The sequence below is a fragment of the Ptychodera flava genome, unplaced genomic scaffold, assembly GCF_041260155.1.
Source record: "Ptychodera flava strain L36383 unplaced genomic scaffold, AS_Pfla_20210202 Scaffold_84__1_contigs__length_488627_pilon, whole genome shotgun sequence".
NCBI lineage: Eukaryota > Metazoa > Hemichordata > Enteropneusta > Ptychoderidae > Ptychodera > Ptychodera flava.
In genome coordinates this window covers 57,501-77,500 of record NW_027248406.1, presented here as the reverse complement: position 1 = coordinate 77,500, position 20,000 = coordinate 57,501, and the positions used below count along the sequence as shown (strand labels likewise).

Here is a 20,000-nt window from a genome sequence, read left to right as displayed (position 1 = left end):
AGAGATAGATAGATAGATAGATAGATAGATAGATAGATAGATAGATAGATAGATAGATAGATAGATAGATAGATAGATAGATAGATAGATAGATTTGTTGTATTTCTAGGCCTCCGGCTCCTATACAAAGGAGTTACATTCAAGATGAAATAATTACAAATAAACAAATATGGAACAGCAAAAACGAATGTCAGCTGAAACGTGTATGATGATCACATTTCTTTTGAGATCATTTAGACTGAATGAAAAAATCTCACTCTGACCTCCATACCATTCAACTCTTGGACACACGGGGTTGTATTGTATTTTGTGAGATATTTACACAATCAAGTTAAGCTACAAAAATGTAACACAAAATAAAAACTTTTAATATGTCTTGATACTACATTATTTTTTTTCACATAATAAATTACACGACGAAATCAAATGCTAAAATATCGTCATCACGTGATCAGAAAGGGTTTGCAGTCATGCACTTGTCACAATATTTTGTGACATTGTGGCGAGGGCCAAAAGGTTACATTGTCGTCAAAAATTAGCAAAACTTAGGGCTGTCTTGTAAAAAATGAAATCGACAGACGCTAGTGACAGAATTTCACTACAAAAGACCATTGGATGACAAAATAAACTATATATATATATATATATATATATATATATATATATATATATTATATATATATATATATTATTATATATAAGGAAAATTTGATTGCAATATTGAATAGTACATGCTCGCAAAATTTCAGCTTATTCAATAGAACACCTATTCCAAATTCGTTTCATTGTGTTTAATGTTCAACAGGGTTTTGGGAGCGGAGAGATTTTGGATTTTTGCCTGATGCTGGTTAAACTGGCAATCAATGTGAGTATGGCGCATCAAGGCATGCGTTACAATCACTTGGCAGGAGAGTGAACTATTCCGTAAACTTTACCGTAACGGTTGTTTCATTAACGAACCAGACAAAGCTAAGATTCGTTGCTTTTTGGCGTCCTGCGTGTCTGGCTTACAGCAGTCTTTCTAAAGTGTCAACTGTGACCTCATTGCTGTCCATGCGCAGTGTGATTTGTCATATGAAACCGACATTTCTGTGGGATTCTTATGCAAATGCTCGAGGTTTGTGAGATTAGACAGTATTATAACACGCCACATGCTCATTCCGTGTCGCGATTCGCCAGAATACGTCACGCGACGAGAAAATAGATAAGTCTAGTCCCCACCAAATCGACAAAAGTGACGTCAGAGGGTATTTTTGGAAAGCTATTTCCCTAGGGAAATAGTTCTGACCAAATTTGGAAAGTGCCCGGTCACGTGACCGTAGTGTCGTCTGCAGCTTTGCAACAATGGCGGGTGACTAGAACGTGATGTGCGTCCGGGATAGGTGACGACACATTCTCTAAAACAGATTTTCCAACATTTTCCAACATTCCAACAGCGTAGGAACTTGAATAGCTCATCGACGGAAAAGATTAAGGTGCAACTAAGGATGTCGCTAGGTATGCTTTGAATATTTTTTGAAAGAAAGTGGTACCACGTACAACTGAAAGCGCTGTGGAAACATCCGCCAGTAAACTTGTCACAATGGATTGTTGCGGTGCAAAATATCAAAACACATTAAAAACTATATAACAATACAACATGAGCATGTGGTGTGTTATAAAACACCTATAGCCTGGTCTTTATTCGGGCTATAGCGCTCGTCTATTACCCCTCGTGGCCGTGTGTTACCAGAAACACATCGCTATACCGCTCGGCCTACGGCCTCGGGGAATAGCGATGTGTTTCTGGTAACACACGGCCCCTCGGGGTAATAGACGGTCGCTATAGCCGTCATGACCAGGCAATAGGTGTTTATTAATGACTGGAACATTTTTCTGGCGGACACCAGGACGTTACTTCTGTCGACTACTGCATGTGCATAATCACGCTTCATGGTTCTGACCAACATAAACTGGTGCAATTCATCATAACTTAACGACTGCATAATTTCAAAAAGGTCAAAATCTTCCTTTGTGTTTATATTTATACTTCCATGTCTTCAAAGTGAGTGTTCATTTTCAGAAACGGGAAATGTGAACCAGCCAGGCGATTTTCTTACATTCTTATACAACTACGTGATTAAATTATGAAATTTTTGAAGCGTCTCCCATTGTTTTATCAGAACTTGAGATAAAATTCAATACACGCACTCTAAAATATTTCAGTTTTTACACTTTTTTACTCTATCCAGGTTTTTTCATTCGTGGTCGTGTTGTCCGAATGCCAGAGAACGGGAAAACTTAGTGTGAGGACCCGTAAGAACAAGGTAAGAGACGTTATGTGGAAGAGAGTACCGCGCTGTGTCTTTAAAACGGAATAAGGGGTCCTTAAATAACTTTTGTCTTGTGCTAAGGGGTCAAACTACATGATTGTGAAATACTAAAATGCATTATGGGTAAAAAGTCGACTTTTCACAGCAGCAAGAGTTTGACATAGTGAACTGATAAATACTTAATACAATTGTTTCCATGGCAAAAAGTTCTGTTTGTTTGTGAAGCTAGTTAAATGCATCTTTTCAGGCATTTCTGGAAACCTACAACTTAAGTTTGACTTCAGAAATTTCATGTATTTTACATGTAGAAATCCTCCATGTCGAAAATATGGTCGACCACCTTAGACTTTTATGAATTACTTTTATGACTCGTTTAGGTGTCAAAATCGTATTTGTGGTACCGAAAATTGTGAAGGTATAAATACGGTGTTTATGTGTACCGTCTAACGTATAGACGCGTTAACCCTCACTTTAAATGTTTCATGAACGACTAATTACAACATTTGCACGCCGCAGAGACAACCAGGTAGGTACGTGTCTTTGTCTGCCCTGGATAGTCTTTGCTCGACTACAACACAAAAAGTGTCGAAACATAATTACGTGCTTGCAATTTAACTATGGCTGCTAGTTAATCATATACGATTTATCGACAAAAGGGGTAACTAATGGACCACCTGGTATGCTTTTTTGCTCAGAAAACGAAGATACTAAAGGAGGAAAAGCTCAAAAGAAAAGAAAAGAAACAGAAAGATAAAAAGTCGTCTAAGAAAGAGGCTTCAAAGGAAGAAATCTCTCTCGACAAAGCTGAAGAATCACAAGAACCTGGCACAATGCAGTCCGTGGAAGCGTTCGATGATAGGGTCGTCGTTGAGACAGAGCTTGGAGAAGATGCGGAACGGAGCCTCGTTCCCATTGAAGAATATTTCAACGAGACAAATCCTGACATGGCACCAGTCTTGAAGCCAGGACCACAACCTGTCCGGAACGGTGACATAGTGGCCGATAACTCGACCGTACCTGTCATCATTCAAAGGCAGAATGTGGATACCCAGAAAGACCGTTTGCGCGATGACGACATTGTTCCCAGGAGGTTGGTCGAAGGTAACTTCGGACAGGGTTTTGTGTCTGACCAAGCGTCTACCGACATAATCACTCCGGTGAGGGAATCCAGAATGAGACAACGGCCCAGTAATGCCTCGCATGATGCGTTCAACGATGCAGTCGTTCCAGTAACACTACCCGGAACAACTTTCGGACAGGCTTTTGCCCCTACTCACGATGGACGGCGCCGTGCGTCTGACGACTACCCTGACAACCCTATCGTTCCCCAAACAGTGCCGACAAATTTCAAGTCTGCTAAACGCCGAAGTGTGTCAGGCAGGTCCGTGACATTCGACACCGAGTCCCTGAGCAGGCGCAGTGATAGCCTGGCTTCTGTAGAAATGAGCGATAGAGTTTCGTTGACTGGGAGTTTCGCCGCGAATAACCGCAGCGGTCGTTACTCTTCGGTTGGACAAGTAAACAGAGGTTATGAAGCCAGGGATACAATATACGAAATTCGCACTGAGGGATGATAAAAAGGATAAAATTATAAACCTTGACGCTTGAGGGCGTCCTTAATTCAACCTTTACTGCCCTACGAATTCAATGTAAGGGGGTTACTAAAAGGGGTATTAGTTTCCAAGTATATGTAACATTTCACCCAGTTAAAATCTGCATGCGTGGTGTAATTATACTCTGTTATGACGACACACTTTTGTATAACTGCTTTTCACATTTATTGACCGCACAACAGATATATTTTAGAAGTCCAGCTTTTAATGAAAAGTCGGCCATTTGATGTGAACATCAAATTCGGTAAAGTTGAGCGCTTATTTATTATTTTCAATTGTTTTTATATTGACTTCGCCGAAAAGTTCTTATTAAAATTGTATGAGTTTATGTATGAGTTTTGGTCTGTAACGTGACGTTGTAACTTACATCATTGCCATGGTCTAAAAGTGTTACTGCGCGAAACGTTTCAAAACCTTTACCAAAATATAATAAGATTGCGATTTCCAAGTGCAAAGTAAGAGCTTATTGTAAGGATTTTGGCTTATAATGTTAACAGAAAGTTACGCAAACGATAGCAAAATTGAATGATACCAGAAAATTTATTTGTAACGCTGTATTAGCATGTAACATCAAACTGATATACTGCAGTGGCACTAAGCAATATATTTTATAGTCTGTTGACTGATCAAGAAAACAGTTGATTAAATTTAAGGTAGGCTGAATAATGTAAATATCATGTCATAATAAAACATAAATAGCTGATATTTGGTCATGGGGTTGCAACAAGTGCACGAAGAGACAGAGAGACAGACAGACAGACAGACAGACAGACAGACAGACAGACAGACAGACAGACAGACAGACAGAGACAGACAGATAGACCGAGACAGAGACAGAGACAGACAGACAGAGACAGAGACAGACAGACAGACAGACAGACAGACACAGACAGACAGACAGACAGACAGATGGGCGGACAAATGGAGGGAAGGAAGGGATAGAAAAAGGTAGACCGATGAAGACTGAAAAATCAGAGACAACCATAATAGTCACTATCTTTATATTAACCCATTGAGTGCTGTATTATTTCCCACCAAAATTTCAGTGCAACATTTTACCAATTTTTCTAAATTTTCTGAATTTTTTATTGATAATTTTGAACCAAATGGTCATAAATTTTATCAGCTAGAGCTTCTTATCAAAATTTTGGCAAAAATCTTCAAAAAATTGACTGAAAAATCTTGTTTAAAGGCAACAAAAATTGACTTTGGTGCTCAGAGGGTTAAAAAACAGAAAAAATCAAGTATAATCTAGACTGGTGAGAAATCTCAGCGGTCTAGCCTTTTCTAAACGGAGCAAAAACATATTTTGAAATTTTGTGTTTAACGGGTAAGCATGCAGGTTGTGCCATTTACGTCATAATGAGGAATATGATATGAATGAACCAAAGAGAATGAAATGAACAAATGAGTTAATATATGGATTTAATCTTTCTGCTTTTTATTCCTCGATGTCTCGAATTACTCAGTAGTTCAAGCAGGACCACTATGAGTGTATGGACGCTCGTATGTAAGATGTCGTTCTACCGAAGACGGTGAAGCATTGCTTGAGATCGGACATTTACAGTTCTGTTCATGTCGAGAAGGTCAGGGGTATCAGGGGTAAAAAGTGAAACAGACTGTCAGCGTTTCATAGAACCAATAATTTATGACTTCTTACCACTAAAGAGAAAGTTCTCTTTGTCCGGCGGGCTTCTAAATACCTTTCCCTTCTTAGCCTTCTACGTCGACCCTCCTTTTGTTGCACCGGAATCACGTGACAGGGCCTTCAATGCAGAGGTCATTCTCCGTCATTCTGATTGCATGACGCATGGCTATACTTTCACAGTTTGGTTACAATCGTGTGCTCTACAGCCCTTGTGTGACGTGACTGGCCCTGGTGGTGCTGCAATCCTGTTTTTTTTATTATCTTTCTCAAATCTTTGGTTAAGTTTTCCGGAATTGAGACGGAGTTGATCGTAAGAAGGTTCACTTATGTCCAGCTTCCCCGGTATGGGAACCCTGATCGGCACCGCATACGGTTCTGAGGTGTCTTGATGCTGTTCTCAAAGCCTCTGTCACTCGTTTGAAAGGAGTCATTCATTTTCCTCGGCTGTCTGCAGCAAAGAGTGGAACACTTATTCTGCTTTTTTTTCCTGACTGGCCCTGTTTATAGTGTAGTTTAATGGAACTTTGACTCAAGTCGAACCCGAAAGGACAAACTTTGGCGACTTCCGGACAAGGTGTCAAGTACTCTTGAACTCCCCAATGGGTTTCAACACAAGGAACGGGTGTCGTGCCTGCGCCATATACAGTGCGGTAAGTTCAAATAACGAACCTTCACACACCGTGAGGTTGGAAACTTGGTCCAACCTAACAGATCAGTATAAGAAAGTCCTGCTACGACCGTCCACAAAACGATCCATTCCAGCTTTTGTTCTCGGCATCAATTTTCTGTGAACCTAAATGTATAGTCAAAGGACTCCTACCACTTTCCATTGATTTGTATGTAAATCTCTCCTTTATCTATTGAGAAACCCCCATTAATTATTAAGAGGTCCGGTAGTACAGATGCACAGTTACCGAGCCCCGTATGACCTAAGTAATACTTTATTCACCATCTGTAAATGAAGACTTGACCACTGTTTACAGCTCTACCTGTCCGCCTCTTGAACCCTCGCCTACCTCATATTCCTATACGGCCGTGAATTTTATTGAATCGACTGGGGAACGGGGCATGTCAGTACGGTATGGCTGATCTGTATTCAGCGTATTGCACAATGCCGCGTCAATGCCCGTGTCATGTAACAAGGTATTGAGGCATAGGTTGCCATTCTCAGTGGCTTTTTTTAACAGTCAACAAATGAGTTCTGGAACTTGTTACGTTTTCTTTCAAGCCGTTCTGTTTCCTGGCCGATTAAGCAAAACGCCTAATTCGAGATCTTGGGTTTGTGACCCTAATAAAACAAGGAAAGTTTCCAATTTTGACGTAAGACACGCACCATGAAGAAAAGTGACTTGACCCTTGAAGGAATATGTGGATAGACTAAAAAAGAGCGATGGAATCCCTAAATCAGTGGTAATTGCGTTCTTACTCGAGACCTGTGACACGCCAAACATTTTTTACATTCCATGGATCCACCGTCCTGCTTAAAATTGAGGGTGTCTTTTCATAACAAGTGTCGAAGTGACCTAGAAAAGTCGTCTATACGTACACATGTGTGCATGAAACAGTTTCGTCAGTGATCCCGACAATACGTCTGCCGGCATAGGGGCACATGCAATAATCGCACCTTCAGCGAAAAGTCGAAGGTGTGTTGTGAAGTAAGGGGTGCGGTCATTCAGGCCATGTTACAAAACCGCTATTTATTACACCATGTTGTTACAGCACGTAAAATGTTACAGCTAAATCGACGCATACTTTGTGAACTCATTTGAGTGACGTTACCACTTTCAGGTGTAGCGGGTTCGGTTAGGAGAAGTTACAAACCCTTTATCCTTTTTACAGTTTGCGCTTTTATCATGGTTGTATTCGTTGCAGTATTTTTAGCTACCCTGTGTCCATTGTCTTGTTCATGGCTCTGAGGAGTCTCAACTGTAAATCAATACGTTGGTCAAGTGATTACAATGACTGAGCTTGAATAATTTGTGTAACAGAGAATAATGCATATTACCATGTAACCTTAGAGCATTGGTAAAGTACAGTGAATGCACAACACTCGTCTCGCTTACAAGCTAAATACTAAGTGTTTGAACTGGATTCTGAGATTACAAAACAAAAATGACAAGATCGTTGTTATAACCGCCTTTGAATAAGCATGGTGAAATCTATCAAGCATTTCTTGAACTTCTCTTTTACATTAACTTGTCTTTTGTGTTATTGGCACAACAAACATGTAGGTCAAGTTTATTTCCTGCTGTGACAGAGCGGCAACTGTCATTGCATTTGACAAGAGTGGTACCATTTAACGACAACCCACATCGCAAATATTTCTTCTCTGGCGTAAATGTCTGCATTCTTGAATAATTTTATCACGCTCCAGATAACATGTGCTATCATAAATCAACTGTTTTGCAGTCAGATATCCGCGTTTCTGTCTTCCAGATACTGTCAATCGGGTTAATATTTTTCTACGTGTACAAGTTGACGAGGCCAGGCGGGATAAGCACCCCAGACGACCCGGACTATGGCTCAGGTGAGAAAATATTTTTTATGGTAACATCTTTATGTTGCATCTGATCTTCTTAAGTTTTCGACGAAAAACAAAAACCTTATTTATTGTACTATATTTTTTGCTTTTTGTTTTCTATATATCAAAAAATCATTATTTTTTAAGCTAATTTATTTTTATAATAAACGCTTTGGAATAAAGTTTAGGTAAAAATGGGAAAAAATAGCTGTGCTCACCGTAACAAGACCCTGTATGAGACGGGAACTAAATTTATTCATTTATTTATTTATTTATTTATTTATTTATTTATTTATTTATTTATTTATTTATTTATTTATTTATTTATTTGCTATGACACATAGTAAACAGATAAACGAGTAAACGCACGCAGTATGTCCAAAATGCCGAAAAATGCAGGATCGAGGGTATAAATAGACAGGGTCACCATAAACTCATATTTTTTCTTTTAAGTACCTTATGATGAAATGTCTTTAAATACTTATAGAGCTTTTGAAATGCGTACATCATCATTGTAAAAACGCTCGCCGCAAAAAAAGTGTACCGAGAAGCACAATTATCCATTAGCAGTTGGTCTTGGAATGATTTAATACCCCTCTGAAAGGTTTTGAGGTTGGGAAACGGGAAGCGCCTTTTTTCAAGATAAGAAAGACATTTGATATGCATGATTCGTTATTCTGTATTTGGTTTGAGGAAAATAAAATGGTGTTAAAATCATCGTACACGGCTGTAGATGAGTTTACGAGCTGCGTTAAGAGAAGCACTCTGTGCACATAAGCTCATACCTCGCTTAGATTCTCGTCCCTTAATTCACATGTTGTTGAAAATGTTGACTTTCAGAGCAGAATATAAGATTTCAACTTCTGCCCCTCTCCGATTGCCCCTCCCTTCGTCACGTGGGGCAAGCAACTTCGGAGATTGTATTGTTCATCTCCCTCTTCAATATCGATGATTTGTTGCCTTGATAGAGGTCACCGGGACAACCGTAATCATCTTGAATATCAAGTATGAAATGCAGTTTGGGTAATTCGATTCGTTGACATAAAATTTTTGCCGAAGGAAACTTTCATTAAACCATCCTCTTTTCGAAATCAAGATTGAAATAAAGGGTTTGCAAAATTGTGTACTAATGGCACAAATTACCCAAATTTACTGACACACTGAATTCTAAATTGATTGTTTACAGAGAAGAACGACGATATTCGTTACAAAGTGTGGTTTGTCTTCGTAGCAGTGTATTCAGTTTATTTCATCACGTCGTTCATGCTACTCAATGGTGTTGATAAGGTAAGTAGGTTTGTTTTATTTGTCAATCAATCAATCAGTTAATAAATGTGTATCGATCTGTCTCTATCTTTCTGTTTGTTTGTTTTTATGTATGTCTTTATGTATGTATGTATGTATGTATGTATGTATGTATGTATGTATGTATGTATGTATGTATGTATGTATGTATGTATGTATGTATGTATGTATGTATGTATGTATATGTATGTATGTGTATAGAGTAGGGTCAGAAATTAAAGAGACAGACATAGACATAAAATATGAGGCTATCACAGTTACAACAATGACTGTGATAACAGTCACTCTAATGACAGTCGGTGATTGGCATAAATTCAAAGTGGTGTTTAATGAAGACAGAAAAGTCATCAGATAAGACAAATCATTTATTAATGATCATGAAACATTGATTAAAAGTCTTCAATCCCATTTGTTGTCTCTCAACAGAGCAGTCCTGGTATTATGCTGTATTTTTTGGTATTTATTGTTTTATTCACGGTGTTGGACACCGGCCTCATCATTTTCGTCATTATTAAGGTGAGATAATTAAAAAAAATTCTCAATGGTATTGTTTTTATGTCTGCGTCAGCTCGTTATGGCAGTATGCGTCTCGAAGGTTAAAGACCTAAACTTTTGCTCAAACTTTCCTCAAAGAGACTATCAACCATTCTCTTACCAAATCAACAATAAACACCGGGGGTCACCGTGCAAAGTTTGGAACCAGCGAAAGAAATTACCCAACATTTTGCGATGTTTAAAATTCAAAATGGCCGCCATTCCTGTTTAAACGCTGTAGGGGAAAAATTAAATTTTGGATTTTCGAAAAAATAAGACGGTGAAAGTTTTTCAAAAAAATAAGACGGTGAAAGTTTTTCTTTCTCCAAGAGCTTTAAAATGAGCTCCCCCCCCCCCTTACAAGTGGTATATCAGAAAAGAATTGTGGAAAATCGAGAGTCCAACTACATGTCCCCGAGGCGCGTTCTACCTTAAGTTCCACTGTTGTGATAATTACGTAGCATCAGCATCAACAATAAGAATACACTTCGCTACTTTGTAGGAAGGCGCGAACATTATCGTTTGCACAAATAAAGAAAGTGTCATAGCCAAATCTATCTATTTTCAAAGTTGACACCATCAATGTTTTTGATCTTGTTAAACTTTTCTTCTGAGTGGAATACGAATATCAAAAGTTCTGTTTTTCTCTCTTTCAGCACGGATTTATGGTTATGCTTTTTGAAGTCATCCTTTACGCAGCTAAATCCATCTCAAATGTAAGTGGTACTCATTTGCATATTCGATCTATGGAAACTTGGCTCTAAATTGCAATTGAGGAACAAAATAATGTTTATTAATTGATTTCGATTTTACAGTCAGATCTCCCAAAGGACGCCGTACTTGTTTGTTTTATTCTCTGTGGTTGAAAACAAAATTCCTATGAAAAGATGACGTTTTTTGTCTTGTTTGTATTTTTGTCTTAACATCGCTTCTTCGAATTCTAAGTCAACTTTATCGCATCAGAGAACTGATCAAACGTTAATGGCCAATTTTTTTTCATTTAGTCAAATCTTTGCTTCTTTCTTCACACATGTTAGGTGATTGTGTTTTCTGTGGTAGTGATGGAATACAAAGCAACCAAGGAACGAAATAAAACCGAGAGGTATGAGTATCGAAACAATCAGGTGAGATCTTGTTACAGAGGTTATTCCCTTTTGACGTCAACTTTGCTATCATTTTCGCAATAATGCACCCCTTTCCCCTCTCTGTACACAATCAGTAAACACTGTATGTAAGATGTATGTTTGCGGATACAAGCGAAAAGGGGACAACACCTGGTTGTATGTCACATCCCAGTGCTACAAATTAACGGCGTTGTCTTCGCAGACTTTGAGCAAAACACGATTGGAAGTAATTTGGGATAATTGGATGATAATTTAAAAGTAATGTCGATTTAACCTGCAATTGTAAGCTCATCTGCTATTCTTTTTTAATCACACATTTGTTTTTGTGAGTAATTTGTAATATCGCAACATTCATCTATAGGGCACCTAACACTTCAGAGAAATTTGAAAAATATAAAGATCCAATTATCCCAAATTAGTTCCAATCGTGTTGCAAATACCCCCGATCAGTTTCTGTATGATCCCGACGATCTCTCGCTGGCACTTCTTCGATGGAAGACAGTAAAAAATGTAATAATCTCTTATTTTTCGTTAATGTCAATCATCGTCAGTATTTTCTATCAATGGCATGTCAGTGACTGTGAAGTTGCTGAACAACAAAAATTGATATTATATTTCGTTGTTATTTTTACTATCCGTAGCCCCTCTATGGCGTTGGGGGAATGCTTACAACAATCGACATAGATCAGTTCATGGGGCTCAGCTCTAAGGAAGACAACGAACCGGGCGACTTTCTTGTTACTTCAACGCCATACGAAGAGCACCAAGAGAGGCGGGTGGTCAACGGCAAAATTGGCACGCGCTCAACAACCTCGAACCACAATCAAAACCACCACCACCATCACCACCATCCAAGAAGGGAATATGATAATCACGTCGGAAATTCGTCACCGAAAATTGTTCGATTTCATCAGGAATACGCGCGAAAGTGAACTCTCGAAACGACTATGTGACAATGTGGCGACTGATAGACGTCATTTTGAACAGATAAGAAACTGGAGCGCACTTTCCTGACATCGATGAAGTTCTTATGTCTTTCTTACACTTACTTGTTGAAGATGTCTTCGTCTCACCAACGGTTGCAAGCACAAAGCACTTAAGTTATTAGTCACCGCAAAGTTGAATTTATCGATGACTGTGTGGTATATCAAAGAGGGTGTGTTGCCCGTGCTGAGAGCTTGAGTAACGCCACAGTCTATTGGTGGCATGCTTGTGTTTTTGCGCGGTCATCCAAACGAACACCTCTGATTGGCCGCCATGGATACAGGTGACATAATTCCTTTGTCCAATCGGAAATCAGCGCATTACCTGCCACGAATTTCTTGCAATGAAGTAAACAGAGTAGAATAACGTGTATCAATTTTATTTATTACATACTTAACACGTTTAAATATACTTATTTCATCATGAACAGACAATAAACAGCCACTATATCGCGATTCGTGATGTAACTAACTTTAACCAAAACTGCCACACTACATGTAGCTATCTCACAAACATGTATTCTGATTCGCTGCATTTCGATGCGTGTTCAGGGTAGACGTTAAAACAAGATGAAACAAAATTCATACCGTTAATATGACCTGCTACATAAGGAAGGTAAGCTTGTATGTCAAAATTGGCATTTTCGTCGGATGCTATTGATTTGATTAATAGGTATATCGTATACAGCAGTGATTATTAAAATCGCATAATATCGTTCATTACTAATTTTATGATACAAAATGTATAGATATTTTGACATACACTCTTGAATGCCAGACTCATTTTTACCTGCATACAACGATAGTGTGCCTCGTACAACGTTATGTTGACTAGCTGCATCATTGCAGGACGTGCGTGATTTTCTCGTCAAAGGTCAGTGTTACTGGCGGGAAATGATATAAAAAATGAACTTCAATTTTCCTACTGTGCCTTCATGTCTTACTTAACCGGTTGTACTTTATCTTGTTGACAAGCAGCATTATGAAGAGCGCCAGTACATCGTATTCGACCGTTTTAGTGGGCTACGTCGCGAACGAGGTTGCATCTTAGATTGAGTAAACTTATTGGAATATTTAATTTATTTAATCTGTTTTGCCATTATTCCAGTTTTTACACAACATGAGTGACATGTTTTTCACTTCATACAAGTTCACAATAAATGTACCATATACATGTGCGTTGACTAGACTCTTTTGTTCGCTTTCCGCATGTGGTAATATAGGTTGCCTCACCAAATTTTCTCCGAACGCAAAACGTGAAATTTTTAAACATTTTCGTTGCTTTTGGCCGATAATTTGAGGAAAACGAAGAGAATGTAATTGTATTACTATGCTTATTGAATTTTATGTTAATTTATCCAATATTACTTTTTTGAAAATATGATGCAACGTATTTGGTCATCGTGTGTCGTACTGAAGAAGAAAGTTGAAGGCGCAAGTTTGGCGGATGGATGAAAAGTACCCCGATTAGATGTTATCCGTCAAACATTTTTCGTTACAGTTTACCGACATTTGAGACCCAATACCGACAATGACCTTAATTTTTAATTTTTTCTTCTTTTATTCTCTGACCGACCGCTTCGAATTCTGTGTAGAGGTTCCTTACAACGAGAACCGGCTGCGGGACAGAGTTCTGAAGCATTCTGTACAGTGGCAGTAATAAAACATTGCAAATGGCTGTTGGGAGCCAGGAGGGACCTTGACATAAGCGAACATCCTTTGGTTGTAAAAAGGACTCATACTATACACGCATCCTGATGCGTGTCTCGTTGTGACCAATATAGATTCACTGTGGATTCACCATTGTCCTTTGAAGCATCCATAGAAGGGGCGGCCAGTAGGTGAAACGTTTGATGAAATTGTCTGCTGTGTATCAATTTCAAGTTCATGTTCCACCCCCAAAAGCATTGTTAAAACATCTACTATTTAGCTTGTCTACACAGTCTATACGCATACAAAGACACTGTTATTGTTTACTTCTGAATTCCAGTCCGGACTAGAATTAACTTGTCAACAATAACAATGCTGTTTACTTGTGTACAGGCCAAGTTGACAAGCTAAACTACTATGTTTCTAAACATGCTTTGGAAGCAGAACAAGAATCTGTCGTTGACATTAAAACAAAAATAGCGGGAGAAATCATCAAAAGTAAAAGCTACCGACCCTTTCACCGATTCATCGAAAATAAATAAGCAAGTCCTCATAATTTTTTTTTCTCTTCGTGTCAAGGGACAAACTTGAGAATAATTTATATTTTGGGTGAATGACGAAGCTTCATATGTACGTAAATTATTTTATCATGGAGAAAAAGACAAACGTTTATAAAGACATGCAAAGCTATCGTCTGGCTGGTGGCGATTGCAGGAGGGACATTTGGAGTGACTGTGCCTGTCGGGAATTAATGAATTTGACAGGGTGCAATTTGGTCTTACACCAGAGACGAAAAAGGGGTGAGCTTGCCAATTGGAGAGAACACAGTTTGGTTCAGGGTAGGATTAGACGATGCGTTCATCCTATAGGAGATAACATTTTTTTCTCATCATGGCAGATCGCCTAACATTTCGCAGTATACTCTCAATGTGTCCCAACAATCTTGAGCCACATAGACGAGAACCACTGGAACATGCAGTAATTGAAGCTATAGCTTATTGAAACACCAAAGAATAAACACACAATCACACAACAACAGTGTCAACCACCAACGCCGAAGTATTGGATATTCAATGTGAGCGAACGAGCCTATTCATATGCAAGATGCGCCGCAACAATTGTCCTTTCACTCAGGCATGCGTACTAAAGAACGACTGGAATGCCAGTGACCCCTCACCTCCGTAGCAGAAAGGGAGTGATTAATCTTGGGCGAGGTCTGGATTAAGTGAGGGTTTTTTGGCTCCTTTTGTTTTTAATTTCGGATCTGATCCGAGCATCGTCTGGTTTGTGTTCTGTATGGTAGCTTAGCTGAGAGAAGACCGTTTCCAAGATGCCGATTATGTACAGTTGTGGCTGCTGCAGCCTGAAGGCGGGCAATATGATCTGTAGTGTGCTGATTTTGGTAAGTGTCGATAATTTTGTCAGAAAAGCAATAGAAAGTGTCCACTTTTAGTACAGCCGTTTGGAGGATAACTTTACAATATGGCAACTTCATATTCTTCTGCTTGGCGTTGTAGTCGAATGCGTACAGGTATTTCCGAGCTGTGTCACCACAGTTGTATGCAAAGTGTCGACTCTGCGCTGACAACATTCGAAACGAACCCTGAAATAGCGCGTTAGCGTCATGTTACACCGACAAAGAGTGGTGGGAAGGGAAAAAATGGGAAATTAAACGATACAGTTATAAAATGGCTTTGCGTTTTCGACCTAGGTTTGCGGATTCAACGCCGTGAGCCATTCTCTATTGAAGCCACTGGTGTTACGTACATATCCATTGATATGGGTGGGGTCAACGTACCGAACATATTAAAAGGAAATATGGGCTACCGCTTCGTCGGAAAGCGCCCTTACTCTTACTTTTCTTTGCTAGTTTATTGGACGGCAACTTTCAGTGCTCTAGAAATGTTCAAGGGTACAAAATTCCTAAATCTATCGTTTTATTACACGCCGTGCACACTTAACGTAAATTACTGGCGTTGAGTGGAGTGTTTATGTTCGCCATTTTGAATACGAAAACCACCTGTTAACAATAGCCACTCATAGAATTGTGAAGGCCGTCGGTAGTAACACCCTCCTTGTGTACACATTCTCTAAATTTAGAGTGTCTTTGGTCAGAAGTTCACGTTCATGACTAGCATATGTATCCGAACAATCGTCCAGAATAGTTGACACTATGATAAACGAAAGTCTCCACCGCTGCCAAGCACCGAGACACAGTATGCATTCACCCAGTCCATGTAATTTTATGCTCAGTCACAGTGGATAGAGGGACTGTGGCTCCGTCCATGGACGAACGCCCATGCTGAAGTCTAAGAGCAAACATATTCATTTTCACGTTGCTATTTCTATGAATACGCATTGCAAAGGGCTATGTAGTTTTAAGCACACGACTCGTACACTAACACCGCCACAATATTTTAGAAATCGCGAGTCCGATTATTCGTTGACATACTGGTTCACTGGTTGACATACTTTGCCTGTAGTCGGTTTTTAAAGCCTGCCCTCAACCGTACGCAAAGACAATTGCCAAAAACGCCCACTGCGTTTTGCTGTTTTTTCACTCGCATTTACATCTCTTCGGTGCACATAAATAGAAGTTCCAACCACCTTGATATGTCCTGGAAAAATTTTGAAATAAAATACTTTATAATGAAATGTTTTGATGATTTCCACTAAGACATTTAATTGACCAAACCATAATCATTAGTAATGACATTGTGATGATAGCAACGTTTTGTGCAATTGGCCATGGAAGTCGTACGCCATACTGCTGGCTTTTATCACTCATGGCCTTTCTTGCTAAATTTGTTGAAATATCGATCGAGGGGTCGACCTTGACGGTCCTGACAGCCTTTGTCAAGTACTTTGCCATTTTCAAATGTCAAAGGCAAAGGCTAGTACCACGTGTCAAAACAAGCTACACAGTTATCACTCCTCCGTGTTGACCGCCGGATTGGTCGACTTAAGTCGACTCGCGAATCCTTTTAGCGATGCATAGATGCATGTACAAATGAGATACATTAGCACTTTTGGTAACTGACTTGTAGTTACAGAAGGGATTCGTATGATGATGGTTCTTGTTCTCTGTAGAATCAGCACGCAAGTTACTCTCTGTGCCAGGGGTAGGGTCACGTGCTCAATAATGTAAGCACACGCCCATCCAAACTCCACAATGAATCACAGGTCCCTTTAATTATCTCTACCATGGATAACACCGCAAACATTTTGAGACTTTTCAGTGCCTCCCGAACAGCGCAAAAAAAAATTACCGAGAACGTTACATCGTCGGACCACCCTCTACGTCGAAACCTTTCTCATAAGGAAAGTACATATGTATGAAGAGCCCCTTTGACGTCTCGGGGACAGGGCTACGTGCATCGGCCTCACCGTTCTTGTTCGTTCAAACACCATTTCAGTCAGTCGACTTTTTTGTAAATGTTTGATATGCAAAGTTATTATTGATTTAATAATGACGGTTTACTTGGACAACACGGTCCTTACCATATGTTGTTTAACCTTTCTCCTATAAATAACGCCAAAACACTAGTACATGTGATTCGATATTGAGAAAGAGTGTCAGTTGGATGTCACACATACTACTGCTCTAGCTAAAAGATACAATGGTTGGGCGTTAATAATAATACGATTGCATAATTCATATGCATATTAAGGAGACATTGTCGTATTAATATTGCTGTATGCGCCCGTATGAGGGTGGCAGCTTGCATGGTATTCCAGGTTTGACACCACCCTGCGATTTATTTGCTGTAGTACAATGCGCCTCAGGGACAGATATGTTTACAATACTTCTCTGGCCTACCGCTTGTGTGGGCTCATTTTTAACTGAACTCTTCGAGTAAATAAAGATTTCACCCTCTTAGTTTTTTGATAATTGAAAATTGAATTTTCCCCATAAGAGTTGACACAGTGATGGTGGCCATTTTGAATTTCAGTTTTGGGTAGATGTATTTATTTCTGCTGTAGCGAAATTCGCACGATTTATTCTTAGACTTTGAAAGAGAATTATTGAAAGTTTCCTCGTGAAAAGTTCGAGAGATAAGTCTTTGACTTTCGAAAGGCATACAACCTTAAGTCCATAATTTTCAATATTTTTTATGTCGAAAAGGTTTCCATAATCTTGACTTCCGAAAATACACTAAATATTATCCAAGTTCATTCAGTGTTCATGGAAACGAAATCCACAGTGCTGAGCGATATTACTTGCATATTAAACAAGCACCCTTGACCTTTGTTTTGCAGATTGAAATGGTGATCAATCTCATATTGTATGTATTTGGAGTTTTACAACTCTTAATCGACAAACCCACACTAAGGAATGACGTCTATATAGGTAAGTCATGCGCCCCTTACGGTAAATATTATTAAAATGTATATTATTCATAGGTAGCTATAAAATCCAGAATTAAGATAAATACAGTATTGTAGTCACCAGCTGTTGGTCTTTCGCGTGATCATAAATATCGCAATAAAGCACTGTCGTCCCGCTATCCTTCAAATTTGTACTATGCAATCTCCACTCGCTATATGTTGAATGCCAGATTTTAATGATTGTTTCATAGTTTTTATTTTATATGTCAATTGCAAGTTCTCACTCTTCTGACAACAATGTTGAAACACCCACTATTTAGCTTGGGTCCACATAGCGTCTATATGTGTAAAATGCACGGTTATTGTTAATTTGAATTTCAGCCCAGACCAGGATTCAATTATCAACAATAACAACAAAGTTACACATGTACAAGCTGAGTTGAAACGCTGAATACCGTGTATCTCAACATGCTTTGGGGAGTAGAACAAGAAATTATGGTTGAGATTAAAAACAAATTGTAAAAAATCATCAAAAGTTAGCATTAATCACCCTTTAATTTCGCTTTCCAAACCCGGCCTGTTAGCTGAAACGGCATATTTTGATATTTTCAGGAATGGAAGTGGCGTTTTACATTCTCATCGGATTATTCGCCATCGTCATGGTCTGTACCAGCTTATACTTCTGCGGTGCTGTCAAGGTAACAAAGAAATTAACTTTTTATAGCCATTTTGGAAGAGTAAGCTCTTCGATCAGCTGCGATATGTAAAATTGGACAAGGAACCTGCCAAGTGACAATAATTGCTTTCTCCCGCATCTTTCACTTACATGTATTAGTCTATTGGAAGAAAAGGCCTAATGTTTGACACAATTGTACTTTGCGATCAAATTTGTTCTGTTAATATACCGTTAGCAAGTCAAGTAGATTCGAGCCAAAGTTGTTGTATTTTTTATAATCAAGTGAACATAGTTAAAAGACTAAATCATACTCGTACTGCAAAATTATGCCTCAAACCCTTCTTTCGTTTAATCGTGCTCATTCTGGCAAGCGCTCATGAGTGACTTTCGTAGCAGATGCCTAATGTTGGATGTAAGCTCTTTGCATATTCGACATAATGTGCCAATACATACAGTGCATCAGTGATAGCGCAACATAAACAAAATTATTTTTAAAGGATTTTGCTTACGTTAGTCGCGGTCAAACTACGAAGCAAAAGAACCATGACGACACATGGCTTGTTACCTTTCCATCTTTAGTGGGAGAGTGACACCATGTATCTGAGAAAGTTTTTTATTTACCTTTCATCTTTGCGCTTTTTGCCTCGTTTGCAGAATCACAGTGGTTTGCTGGTTGGTTGGATCGTTACTCTTATCCTCTATATGATCCTAGAATTGGCCGGCATGGTGTACATATGCTATGTCTATCATACGTACATGGGGGTGAGTGAGGGCGTTTATTTTATGATTCATTGAATGTATGCCAATGTTACGTTCATAGGGATAATAACTGTTCCGAATATTCGACGATGAGAGAAGCAACACGAAGAATGTTGAATTTGTGAACTACCCTGACTGTACGCGAACAGACTTGCTTCTGATAAGCTATAATTCTACACCTTGCAGATTCCCCCTTATAGTGTACATGATATCCAAACATTTGTCTAAGATTCATGTAGATTGCATCATTCCCACTACGTCACAGAGACAGAGATTTAATTAACGATTTTGATTAACTCGATTTTATCGTAGGGCTTGGATTACAGCATATACTCACTCGGAATCATCATATGGTACCTGGTCAGGACCTTGCTACACGTAAGTATTCTATAATAAAAAAAATCTGTCGTTTTTTGCAAACTTTTTTTTTCACCTTTCTAGAAATTCAGATTTGACCTGTATGATTTATTGTTACGATAGAATGTTGATTCTTTTGCTGTTGTTGGATAATTTGCATTTAACTGCTATTTTTATTTTTAGAAAGCT

The 20,000-nt window shown here is 38.9% G+C and overlaps 3 protein-coding genes across 5 annotated transcripts in view; all 3 read left to right on the top strand.

The window, feature by feature from the left end:
- The window catches only part of LOC139129015 (uncharacterized), a 12,005-nt gene extending 7,375 nt beyond the window's left edge, over positions 1–4,630 (top strand). For 2 of the 3 annotated variants that reach the window (XM_070694690.1, XM_070694691.1), the window contains exons 6-8: positions 806–865; positions 2,232–2,306; positions 3,008–4,630. In XM_070694690.1, coding sequence (XP_070550791.1) covers positions 806–865; positions 2,232–2,306; positions 3,008–3,886 — 1,014 coding nt within the window. In that variant the 3' untranslated portion in view covers positions 3,887–4,630. The remainder of the gene's footprint in view (positions 1–805; positions 866–2,231; positions 2,307–3,007) is intronic. The other variant, XM_070694692.1, reaches the window with a different exon arrangement.
- A 766-nt stretch (positions 4,631–5,396) lies between these two features.
- Positions 5,397–13,214, top strand: LOC139129016 (uncharacterized). The gene is made up of 7 exons (XM_070694694.1): positions 5,397–6,223; positions 8,010–8,100; positions 9,281–9,381; positions 9,826–9,915; positions 10,590–10,649; positions 10,971–11,057; positions 11,699–13,214. Exons 1-7 carry the CDS (start codon positions 6,173–6,175, stop codon positions 11,987–11,989), a joined length of 771 nt encoding a protein of 256 aa, XP_070550795.1. The 5' UTR covers positions 5,397–6,172; the 3' UTR covers positions 11,990–13,214.
- Positions 13,215–14,826: 1,612 nt separating this feature from the next.
- Positions 14,827–20,000, top strand: part of LOC139129013 (uncharacterized) — a 6,636-nt gene continuing 1,462 nt past the window's right edge. The window contains exons 1-5 of the mRNA XM_070694689.1: positions 14,827–15,092; positions 17,951–18,041; positions 18,632–18,717; positions 19,350–19,457; positions 19,767–19,832. Coding sequence (XP_070550790.1) covers positions 15,021–15,092; positions 17,951–18,041; positions 18,632–18,717; positions 19,350–19,457; positions 19,767–19,832 — 423 coding nt within the window. The 5' untranslated portion in view covers positions 14,827–15,020. The remainder of the gene's footprint in view (positions 15,093–17,950; positions 18,042–18,631; positions 18,718–19,349; positions 19,458–19,766; positions 19,833–20,000) is intronic.